At 39.9% G+C, this 12,503-nt stretch overlaps 1 protein-coding gene across 13 annotated transcripts in view; it reads right to left on the bottom strand.

The window, feature by feature from the left end:
- The window catches only part of ALMS1 (ALMS1 centrosome and basal body associated protein), a 208,891-nt gene that overhangs the window by 153,109 nt on the left and 43,279 nt on the right, over positions 1-12,503 (bottom strand). For 12 of the 13 annotated variants that reach the window (XM_044392239.3, XM_044392227.3, XM_057308925.1 and 9 more), the window contains 2 exons: positions 12,345-12,494; positions 8,270-8,426 (listed from right to left, as the gene is read on the bottom strand). In XM_044392239.3, the coding sequence (XP_044248174.3) occupies positions 8,270-8,426; positions 12,345-12,494 (307 nt within the window). The remainder of the gene's footprint in view (positions 1-8,269; positions 8,427-12,344; positions 12,495-12,503) is intronic. The other variant, XM_044392241.3, reaches the window with a different exon arrangement.

Below are 12,503 nucleotides of genomic sequence, written 5' to 3'. Positions count from 1 at the left end.
TAATAACAACAAAAATCACAACAAATCTACACACCAATACCTACTATGAACATAAACATAAAAGCCCTCAAAAATTACTGACAAAACAAATCCAACAACATACAAAAAGGATTATATGCCATAACCAAATGGCATGTATAACCAAGGCTGCAAGGTTGGTTATACAAAAATTAATTAATAATGCACTATATTATTAGAATATAGGACAAAAACCATATGATCATCATAAAAGAGGCAGAAAAAACATTTGACAAAATCTAACACCCTTATACAACATGATAAATATGCTCTAAAAACTACAAATAAGGGTAACTTCCCCAACCTGATAAAGATCGTCTACAAAAATCCCACAGCTAACATCATACTTAATGATAAAAGACTTCGTATCTTGGGGCGCCTGGGTGGCACAGCAATTAAGCGTCTGCCTTCGGCTTAGGGCGTGATCCTGGCGTTCTGGGATCGAGCCCCACATCAGGCTCCTCTGCTGAGAGCCTGCTTCTTCCTCTCCCACTCCCCCTGCTTGTGTTCCCTCTCTCACTGGCTGTCTCTATCTCTGTCGAATAAATAAATAAAATCTTTAAAAAAAAAAAAAAAAAGACTTCGTATCTTTCTACAAAGACCAGGACAAGACAAGGATGTCTGTTCTTGCTACTTTTATACAACATTGCACTGAAGGTACTAGTTGGGGCAGTTGAGGAATTGAAATATACAAAAGACATCCATGTTGGAAAGAAAGAAGACTATATTTGATGATGACGTGGTCTTGTATATAAAAATTATAAGAAATCCACATAGAAAATATTACAGATAATAAACAAGTAGTTCAGCAAGATTGCAGCTATAAAATTAACATACAAAATTCAACTGCATTTCCATACACTAGCAATGAATATTCCAAAAGTGAAATTAAGAAAACAATTTTTTTCAACAACAAAAAGATTAAAATAATGTTGAAAGAAAAGAAGAAAATCTAAGTAATGGAAAGATGTCCCATATTTACAGATCAAAGTATTTAATATAAAATGACATTCTCTCAAAGGAAAGACAACCCATGCTCACAGATCTAAATATTTAATATTTACTGGTTCCCTTCCACTGTTTTCCATCCACCACATCTACCCACTCAACAAATCCCTCAACCGAGGACCAACCTATAACTCATTTTCTGCAGTTTTGAGTTTTAGTAGAGAAAAACCAGAGATTCTATTAAGGCTGACAACATTAGAAAATCATCTCCAACCTCAGCTGACTTCTCAGAACTACCTGCCAATTCTTTTGCTTGTTCTTGGTCAGCTGCAACTCCTATTCACTTTAACATAAATTCTGAGCCTGTGCCAAGCTACTCTCCTCAAACCCCCTAACCCTCCTTTACCACTACACCTCCCTCAACAGATAATCTTGCTTTCTACCTCAGAACTGATCTCTCAGTTTCCTCTGTACAAACTTATTTGGTTCCACTCTTCTCCCCTTGTGCTCCATTAATTTCTTTTTTCCCTTCAAGTTACAGAACAGAATACAGAAATAATAAACTGACTCTAATATCAGATTCCTCCACGTAATTCAGTTCTAAACAATGCCATAGAGAAGATAGTGAAAAATCAAATGATTCACCTAATAAAAGATCAGGGGATTTACCAATACACCTAATCCAAAGTTAACATTATTACAAGAGTTCAAAAATAAAAAATTAGAGGGGGAGTTAAGATGGCGGAGGAGTAGGAGACACCGTTTTCAGCCGGTCCCCTGAGTCCAGCTGGATAGGTACCAGACCAGCCTAAACAACCACGGAACCAGCCTGAGACGCAGGAAGACGCATCTGGATCTCTACAAATGAACATCTCCAGCGCTGAGTATTGAGGTACGAAGCGGGGAGCCATGAAACCGCGCACAGATATCGGAAGATAAACGGAAGGGGGAGGGAGCCGCCGCGTTCGGGCGCCGGGAAGTGGTAGCCACTTGCACGGGAGAGCGGGCGGGGCTCACGGTCGGAACCCGCAAAACAGCAGACTGAGACCGTGAGCCGGGTGCGCGAGCCACCAGGCATCTCGCGGAACACCGGAATCCCGGTGCGCTTACTGGATCCAGACTGAGACCGGGAGCTCCGGGAGCGCGCGCGGGGCGGCTGGCGGCTGGCGGCGTTAGAAACACAAAGGGCAGAGACGCGCCGGCCCTGGAAGTGAGGGCTGGAATGCCGGGTGTGGGGCGCACATCCCGGGACGCTGCAGGGTTGAGCAGCACCAACAGTGGCAGAGTTAAAGTGGCCAGAACATTAGTAGAGAACGGGCCGCAATCCTTCTGTTCCGTGACAGAGGCTGAAATTCGGCCGCTGCTGCTCTGACTCTCAGAAGAGGCACAGCAAACCGCCAGGGAAAGCCGCCAGAGAACAAAAGCCTGGAAGTACCGGCTCAGGGAGTGCCCATCCCCATCCCCCCTCGCAGGGGACGCCGAGACTCTACCCAAACATGGCTGCCTGAGTATCGGCGCGGCAGGCCCCTCCCCCAGAAGGCAGGCTGAAAAATCAAGAAGCCCACAACCCGAGGCGCCTGGGTGGTGCAGTCATTGAGCGCCTGCCTTCGGCTTAGGGCGTGATCCCGGCGTTCCGGAAAGGAGTCCCTCATCGGGCTCCTCCGCTGGGAGCCTGCTTCTTCCTCTCCCACTCCCCTGCTTGTGTTCCCTCTCTCGCTGGTTGGCTGCCACATAAATAAATAAATAAAATCTTTAAAGAAGAAGCCCACATCCCTAAGATCCCTATAAAACAAGGGGCACGGCCTGGGACCCAGTCAATAATTTGGGCTCTGGAAACCCCGCAACCTCTCTTCATCAGAATGACAAGAAGAAGCCCCCCCCAGCAAAGAAAAGACAGTGAGACTGTGGCCTCTGCCACAGAAATAATGGATATGGATGTAACCAAATTATCAGAAATGGAATTCAGAGTAACGATGGTCAAAATGATGAGTAGAATTGAAAAAAGTATAAACGAAAAGGTTACTGAGAATATAGAATCCCTAAGGACAGAAATGAGAGCGAATCTGACAGAAATTAAAAATTCTATGAGCCAAATGCAGGCAAAACTAGAGGCTCTGACAGCCAGGGTCGCAGAAGCAGAGGAAAGGGTTAGTGAATTGGAGGATGGGTTAATAGAGGAAAAAATGAAAATAGAAGATGGTCTTAAAAAAATCCATGCCCACGAATGTAGGTTACGGGAGATTACTGACTCAATGAAACGATCCAATGTTAGAATCATCGGCATCCCCGAGGGGGTGGAGAAAAACAGAGGTCTAGAAGAGATATTTGAACAAATTGTAGCTGAAAACTTCCCTAATCTAGCGAGGGAAACAAACATTCGTGTCCAAGAGGCAGAGAGGACCCCTCCCAAGCTCAACCACGACAAACCTACGCCACGTCACGTCATAGTGCATTTCGCAAATATTAGATGCAAGGATACAGTATTGAAAGCGGCCAGGGCAAAGAAATTTCTCACGTACCAAGGCAAAAGCATCAGAATTACGTCAGACCTGTCTACACAGACCTGGAATGAGAGAAAGGGTTGGGGGAGCATTTTTAAAGCTCTTTCAGAGAAAAACATGCAGCCAAGGATCCTTTATCCAGCAAGGCTGTCATTCAGAATTGATGGAGAAATAAAGACATTTCAGAATCGCCAGTCACTAACCAATTTTGTAACTACGAAACCAGCCCTACAGGAGATATTACGGGGGGTTCTATAAAAGTAAAAAGGCCCCAAGAGTGATACAGAACAGAAAGTCACAGCCAATACAAAAAAAGACTTTACTGGCAACATGGCAACATTAAAATCATATCTATCAGTAATCAGTCTTAATGTAAATGGTTTGAACCATCCCATAAAACGCCACAGGGTTGCAGATTGGATAAAAAGAAACGACCCATCCATTTGCTGTCTACAAGAGACTCATTTCAAACCCAAAGATGCATTCAGACTGAGAGTAAGGGGATGGAGTACCATCTTTCACGCAAATGGTCCTCAAAAGAAAGCTGGGGTAGCAATTCTCATATCAGATAAATTGGATTTTAGACTACAGACTATAGTTAGAGACGCAGAAGGGCACTATATTATTCTTAAGGGAAGTATTCAACAAGTGGATATGACAATTATAAATATATATGCCCCCAACAGGGGAGCAGCAAGATACACAAGCCAACTCTTATCCAGAATAAAGAGACATATAAATGAAAATACATTAATAGTAGGGGACCTCAACACTCCACTATCAGAAATAGACAGAACACCCTGGCAAAAACTAAGCAAAGAATCAAAGGCTTTGAATGCCATACTCGACGAGTTGGACCTCATAGATATATATAGAACACTACACCCCAGAACCAAAGAATACTCATTCTATTCTAATGCCCATGGAATATTCTCAAGAATAGACCATGTTCTGGGACACAAAACAGGTCTCAACCGATACCAAAAGATTGAAATTATCCCCTGCATATTCTCAGACCACAACGCTCTGAAATTGGAACTCAACCACAAGGAAAAATTTGGAAGAAACTCAAACACTTGGAGACTAAGAGCCATACTGCTCAGGAATGACTCGATAAACCAGGAAATCAAAAATCAAATTAAACAATTTATGGAGACCAATGAGAATGAAAATACAACAGTCCAAAACCTATGGGATACTGCAAAGGCAGTCCTAAGGGGGAAATACATAGCCATCCAAGCCTCACTCAAAAGAATAGAAAAATCTAAAATGCAGTTTTTATATTCTCACCTCAAGAAGCTGGAACAGCAACAGAGGGACAGGCCTAATCCACGCACGAGGAAGCAGTTGACCAAAATTAGAGCTGAAATCAATCAAGCAGAAACCAGAAGTACAGTAGAGCAGATCAACAGGACTAGAAGCTGGTTCTTTGAGAGAATCAATAAAATTGACAGACCACTGGCAAGACTTATCCAAAAGAAAAGAGAAAGGACCCAGATTATTAAAATTATGAATGAAAAAGGAGAGGTCACGACGAGCACCATTGAAATTGGAAGGATTATTAGAAATTTTTATCAACAGCTATATGCCAATAAACTAAGCAATCTGGAAGAGATGGAATCCTTCCTGGAAACCTATAAACTACCAAGATTGAAACCGGAAGAAATTGATTCCTTAAACAGGCCAATTAATTATGAAGAAATTGAGTCAGTGATAAACAACCTTCCAAATAACAAAACTCCAGGCCCGGACGGTTTTCCTGGAGAATTCTACCAAACATTCAAAGAAGAAATAATACCTATTCTCCTAAAGCTATTTCAAAAAATAGAAACAGAAGGAAAGCTACCAAACTCATTCTATGAGGCCAATATTACCTTGATCCCCAAACCAGGCAAAGACCCCCTCAAAAAGGAGAATTACAGACCGATTTCCCTAATGAATATGGACGCCAAAATCCTCAACAAGATACTTGCTAATAGAATCCAACAGTACATTAAAAGGATTATCCATCACGATCAAGTGGGATTCATACCTGGGATGCAAGCGTGGTTCAATATTCGCAAATCAATCAGCATGATACATCATATCAACAAGAAAAGACTCAGGAACCATATGATCCTCTCAATCGATGCCGAAAAAGCATTTGACAAAATACAGCATCCTTTCCTGATTAAAACCCTTCAGAGTGTAGGAATAGAGGGTACATTTCTCAATCTCATAAAAGCCATCTATGAAAAGCCTACTGCAAATATTATTCTCAATGGAGAAAAGCTGGAAGCCTTTCCCTTAAGATCAGGAACTCGACAAGGATGCCCACTCTCGCCACTATTATTCAACATAGTACTAGAAGTCCTTGCAACAGCAATCAGACGACAAAAAGGGATCAAAGGTATTCAAATTGGCAAAGAAGAAGTCAAAATGTCTCTCTTTGCAGATGACATGATACTCTATATGGAAAACCCAAAAGAAGCCACTCCCAAATTATTAGAAGTTATAGAGCAATTCAGTAACGTGGCAGGATACAAAATAAATGCTCAGAAATCAGTTGCATTTCTATACACGAATAACGAGACCGAAGAAAGAGAAATTAGGGAATCCATCCCATTTACAATAGCACCAAAAACCATACGTTACCTTGGAATTAACTTAACCAGAGACGTAAAGGACCTATATTCTAGAAACTATAAATCACTCTTGAAAGACATTGAGGAAGACATAAAAAGATGGAAAGATATTCCATGCTCATGGATCGGAAGAATTAACATAGTTAAAATGTCCATGCTACCCAGAGCAATCTACACTTTCAATGCTATCCCGATCAAAATACCAAGGACATTTTTCAAAGAACTGGAACAAACAGTCCTTAAATTTGTATGGAACCAGAAAAGGCCCCGAATCTCCAAGGAACTGTTGAAAAGGAAAAACAAAGCTGGGGGCATCACAATGCCGGATTTCGAGCTGTACTACAAAGCTGTGATCACAAAGACAGCATGGTACTGGCACAAAAATAGACACATAGACCAATGGAACAGAATAGAGAGCCCAGAAATGGACCCTCGGCTCTTTGGGCAACTAATATTTGATAAAGCAGGAAAAAATATCCGGTGGGAAAAAGACAGTCTCTTCAATAAATGGTGCTGGGAAAATTGGACAGCTACATGCAAAAGAATGAAACTTGACCACTATCTCACACCATACACAAAAATAAACTCCAAATGGATGAAAGACCTCAATGTGAGACAGGAATCCATCAAAATTCTAGAGGAGAACATAGGCAACAACCTCTACGACATCGGCCAAAGCAACCTTTTTCATGACACATCCCCAAAGGCAAGAGAAACAAAAGATAAAATGAATTTATGGGACTTCATCAAGATTAAAAGTTTCTGCACAGCCAAGGAAACAGTCAGAAAAACTAAGAGGCAGCCCACGGAATGGGAGAAGATATTTGCAAATGACACTACAGATAAAGGACTGGTATCCAAGATCTACAAAGAACTTCTCAAACTCAATACACGAGAAACAAATAAACAAATCAAAAAATGGGCAGAAGATATGAACAGACACTTTTCCAATGAAGACATACAAATGGCTAACAGACACATGAAAAAATGTTCAAAATCATTAGCCATCAAGGAAATTCAAATCAAAACCACACTGAGATACCACCTTACGCCAGTTAGAATGGCAAAAATAGACAAGGCAAGAAACAACAATTGTTGGAGAGGATGTGGAGAAAGGGGATCCCTCCTACATTGTTGGTGGGAATGCAAGTTGGTACAGCCACTCTGGAAAACAGTGTGGAGGTCCCTTAAAAAGTTAAAAATTGAGCTACCCTATGATCCAGCCATTGCACTACTGGGTATTTACCCCAAAGATACAGACGTAGTGAAGAGAAGGGCCATATGCACCCCAATGTTCATAGCAGCAATGTCCACAATAGCTAAATCGTGGAAGGAGCCGAGATGCCCTGCAACAGATGACTGGATTAAGAAGTTGTGGTCCATATATACAATGGAATATTACTCAGCTATCAGAAAGAACGAGTTCTCAACATTTGCTACAACATGGACAGCACTGGAGGAGATAATGCTAAGTGAAATAAGTCAAGCAGAGAAAGACAACTATCATATGATTTCTCTCATCTATGGAACATAAGAACTAGGATGATCAGTAGGGGAAGAAAGGGATAAAGAAAGGGGGGGTAATCAGAAGGGGGAATGAAACATGAGAGACTATGGACTATAAGAAACAAACTGAGGACTTCAGAGGGGAGGGGGGTGGGGGAATGGGACAGACCGGTGATGGGTAGTAAGGAGGGCACGTATTGCATGGTGCACTGGGTGTTATACACAACTAATGAATCATCGAGCCTTACATCGGAAACCGGGGATGTACTGTATGGTGACTAACATAATATAATAAAAAAATCATAAAAAAAAAAAAAAAAAAAAAAAAAAAGAAAGGCTAGGGAGGGAAACCTAAAAAAAATAAAAATAAAAAAAATAAAAATAAAAAATTAGCCATAGCAAGGTATTTTTTTTTTTTTATAAAGATTTTATTTATTTATTTGACAGGAGAGAGACAGCCAGCGAGAGAGGGAACACAAGCAGGGGGAGTGGGAGAGGAAGAAGCAGGTTTCCAGCAAAGGAGCCTGATGTGGGGCTAGATCCCAGGACTCCGGGATCACGCCCTGAGCCGAAGGCAGACACTTTAACGACTGAGCCACCCAGGCACCCCCATAGCAAGGTATTTTTAACAAGCTAGTCAAAAGAATAGCTAATATCTCCTTTTCCACATACCTGCTATTTGTTTGAGAGTCTTCTGCACAGTGTCAGGAGATACCCTCAACATCCTGAGATCTGAAGAGTGATACTCCAACTCTATGGTTGGTTCATGAGGAATAAATGGAGGCAATACGGATGAAAAAGTCTGATTAATGTCCATATTAGAACCTACCTATAAAAAAAGATAAAAAATTAAGAAAACAGGATTAATTTTAGGCTTCACCTGATAAAAGAAAACCTAATTTTTATGAAAATGAAAACTAAGCAGTCATACCAGATCCTTAAGCTCATATTCTCAACCCTCCTAAATTCATATACAAGTCATACCTTGTTTGGTCAATTCTAAGAAGGCTCTACAAATTATTCTGAGGGTCTGGAAGTCTGCCTATATAGAATATTAAGACAGGAAGCCTAGAAGTTTGTTCCATAGTATGGTCATTGAAGAATTTGAACTTTGGTATTACTCTTGACAAGCTCAAGGATTTTTTTTTTTTAAAGAAGAGGTTATGTTGTAAAAAGGAAAGAGGAAAGAAGGAAAGAGAGAACAGGAATATTTTCAAGAAATCCAAAAATGTTTAGAAAAAAATTAAAGCATCAAAGAGCTGGATCTATGATCAATTACCAAAAAACATAAGTCCTCAAATTTCTTTAAACAAAAGTACTTGGAAAAACAAACTGACAGTGAAGTAAAGGTTAAACGCTGAAAAAGAAGTTCTCAAAGTTTCATCAGATCCCAGCAAGTCCTTACTAGAAAAGAAATTAGAAACCAGCATTGGTGCTGTCAGTACACAAACATATAAGCTTTTCACCAAATTCACATTACTCTCATATAAAAACAATATACCACTTTGAGGTTTCTTTATTTTCCTAAAAATGTTATTCCCTCTTTTTGATGCCCTCTCAGGAGAGTCTAAAAATGTACATAAGGATGAATTTTGTTCAATCCTCTTTTATCAAGGTTTTTTCATTGTGTAGTAATGAACAATCTTAGGAAACAGGCAGGGTATAAAAATAAATATTCTACTTCTACTGCCCTGTCTAGGTTTCTCTACACCAGTGGTTCTCGGTTGTGGGAGATTTTTGCCTCCACCCATCTCTCCCTGACCAAGAAATATATGGCAATGCTGGAGACATTTTTCACTGTCATAACTTCGGGGGGGTGTGTGGGAGGGTGTGTGGCTATTGGCATCTAGTGAGTAGAAGCCAGGCATGTTGCTCAGCAGCCTAAAATGCACAGAAAAGCCCCCCACAACAAAGAATTATCATACCCAAAAAGACAATAGTACAGAGAAACCCTGCTCTAAACAAAGCACAAAGTTCTAAGTTTTCAATTATCCCACTCCTAAAGGAGACGTTTTTGAAATACAGCTTATTAACATATGTATCACAGATATGATAGAGACTTTTGTGTGTGTCCCCAGGCACATATGCGTGTTTAATAGTTTTTCTCTAGAGCTTTTCAATGTAGGAAGAAAAATTTCCATTCCAATCTTGACATCAATACAATTTCATTAATATTACTCAGTCATAAAAAAGAATGAAATCTGGCCATTTGCAACAACATGGACAGATCTAGAAGCTATAATGCTATGTGAAATAAGTCAGAGAAAGACAAATACCATGTGATTTCACTTATGTGGAATTTAAGAAACAAAACAAATGAACAAAGAAAAAAAGAGACAAATCAAAAAAACCAGACTCTCAACTATAGAGAACAAACTGATGGTTATGGGAAGGGGATGGGTGAAATTGGTGAAGGGGATTAAGAGTACACTTATCACGATGAGCACTGAGTAATGTATAGAATTGTTAATGTACAGAATATTGTACACCTGAAACTAATATAACACTATGTTAACTATACTGGAATTAAAATTTAGTAAATAAATAAAATTTCATTATTATCAAAGCTTCGAAACATACAGATATTAGAGTAGGTAATGCAAAAGAAAATGTAGGGCGCCTGGGTGGCTCAGTCAGTTGTCTGCCTTCAGCACAGGTCATGATCTTGGGGTCCTGGGAATGAACACTGCATCGGGCTCCCTGCTCAGCAGGGAGCCTGCTTCCCCCTCTCCCTGTACCTGCTGCTTCCCCTGCTTGTGCTCTCTCTCTTTCTTTAAATATATATTATGTATAAAAAGTTGATGTAAGTTATATAAGTAGTACTATCAAAAAAATTAGAACTCTAAGTTTAAAATTGATAATATTTGTTTCTCATTCTTATTGAAATTCACTTTGACCAATCCCCTTCAAAACCTTCACTCTTGCCAAAATAATGCAAAATCTTGGCTTTGGTTTCACTGAAGAATAGTTAAACAGGAAGACAGTTTATGGTATGGTTGTTAAATACAAAGATAAGGTTAGTTTGGGGGCGCCTGAGTGCCTCAGTCGGTTAAGCATCTAGATGCCTTTGGCTCAGGTCATGATCCCAGGGTACTGGGATCGAGCCCCATGTTGGGTTCCCAGCTCAGCGGAGACTTTGCTTCTCCCTCTCCCCCCATTCATGCTCTCTCTCGCTCTCTCACAAATAAATAAAATCTTAAAAAAAAAAGATAAGGTTAGTTTCAAATACCAGCTTTCCTACTTGCTCAATAATAATGAGCAAGTTTCTAACCCTCTAAATATCAATTGTAAAATGAGGATGGTAATAACCCCCAATAATCCTACCTGATAGGACTGACCAAAGGACTAAATGAATTGATGTATATAAATAAATCTCTTAGCGTAGTATTTGAGCACACAGTGTTAGCTATCATTTTCATCCCCATCAAGAGACTGAAAATTAGAACAAAAACAATGTGTACTTTTCTTTTTTTAAATTTTATTTTATTTACTTATTTGACAGAGAGAGTGTGAGAGAGCACAAGCAGGGAGAGCAGGAAAGGAGAAGCAGGCTCCCAAATGAGCAGGGAGCCCAATGTGGTGCTTGATCCCAGGACCCTGGGATCATGACCTGAGCTAAAGGCAGACACTTAACCGACTAAGCCACCCAGGTGCCCAAACAATGTCTACTTTAGAATGTTTAAGAAAATAAAATTAACCTCATAGTTCTCTGTATTTCAATTTTTAATATATTCAATAATTATAAATGAAAGGAAAAGTTTATCTCAATACCTTTGTTCATTTTCTCTAATCATCTGCCTGAATCTAAAGGTCCAAAAATGATTGCAACCCAAACTAGCAGCTTTCCAAGGACATACTAATCTTATACATGGAAAAACAGGGAAAGGAAAGTAACATTAAGTACACAACATCTATTGTATAGCTATATTTAATGACTAATAAGATTAAGGATATACTATAAAGAAGCTGACAGTATCAGACAAAAGAGGATGGGCAATGGGACCAAAGGAACATCGAAACCAAGAGATGCAAAGATCCAGGCAAAGGCAATGAAGTCTTGTATAAAAGAAAGGCTGACACAGAAATTTAATAACATCTCGAAGTTATTTTCTAATACACACACACACGATAATGATATAAACAGAGAGAGGGAGGGAATGTGTATATGCATAGGTATGTCACTCATTTGGGAAAGTGGTAGTTAGTTCCCTTTGGGGACACTAAGTAGTGTGGATATTAAGCATCTCAGTATCCTTCCTGCGGAAACACTGGTTCTTATAATTTTCAAAATTCCTCTGAAGTCAAATCTTTCAGGACCTTCTGAACAGAAATATTTAAATATTCCAGGGTCTATTCCAATACTTGTAAATTGAAGGGCAGAGTGAAAAAATGTACAACTGACTATCTCCACCAGTGATTCTAATCTGAACACTGTCCGAAGTTTCTTGCTGACACAACTGGGAAGAGTTAGCAGGTCTCAAGATAAAAGGCCTGGGAGCTCCAAAGGATGGCCTTTTCCAAGACACTACAAAACTCACTAACTCTTATGGTCTATGAAACACAGATATTTCTTTTATGCCAACTTCTAACAAATTAATGGAGCATATTCTTGGATACCAGATGAAGACAGATTGTACGTCACATGTTGGTATTAGAGGATATAAATGGGCCCTTTACTTTCATCCCCATTTTTCAACTAAAATATTCTTTCCCTACCCCACAAGAAATGTCAAACAGAATAACTTACAGGCTCTTCAAAATCACTCTCTTCCTTAGACGGCAGTTGTAAGGCAGACTGCCAGTGCAGGGAGCTGTCACAAACCTCTAGATCATCAAGCACATTTTTAAAACCTGCTAGCTCAATGGACTCAACAGTCAAGTCACCTTGTTCATATGCCTGTTCATA

Source organism: Ursus arctos, unplaced genomic scaffold (assembly GCF_023065955.2).
Source record: "Ursus arctos isolate Adak ecotype North America unplaced genomic scaffold, UrsArc2.0 scaffold_8, whole genome shotgun sequence".
NCBI classification, from domain to species: Eukaryota; Metazoa; Chordata; class Mammalia; order Carnivora; family Ursidae; genus Ursus; species Ursus arctos.
This window is presented reverse-complemented; position numbering and strand designations above follow the sequence as displayed.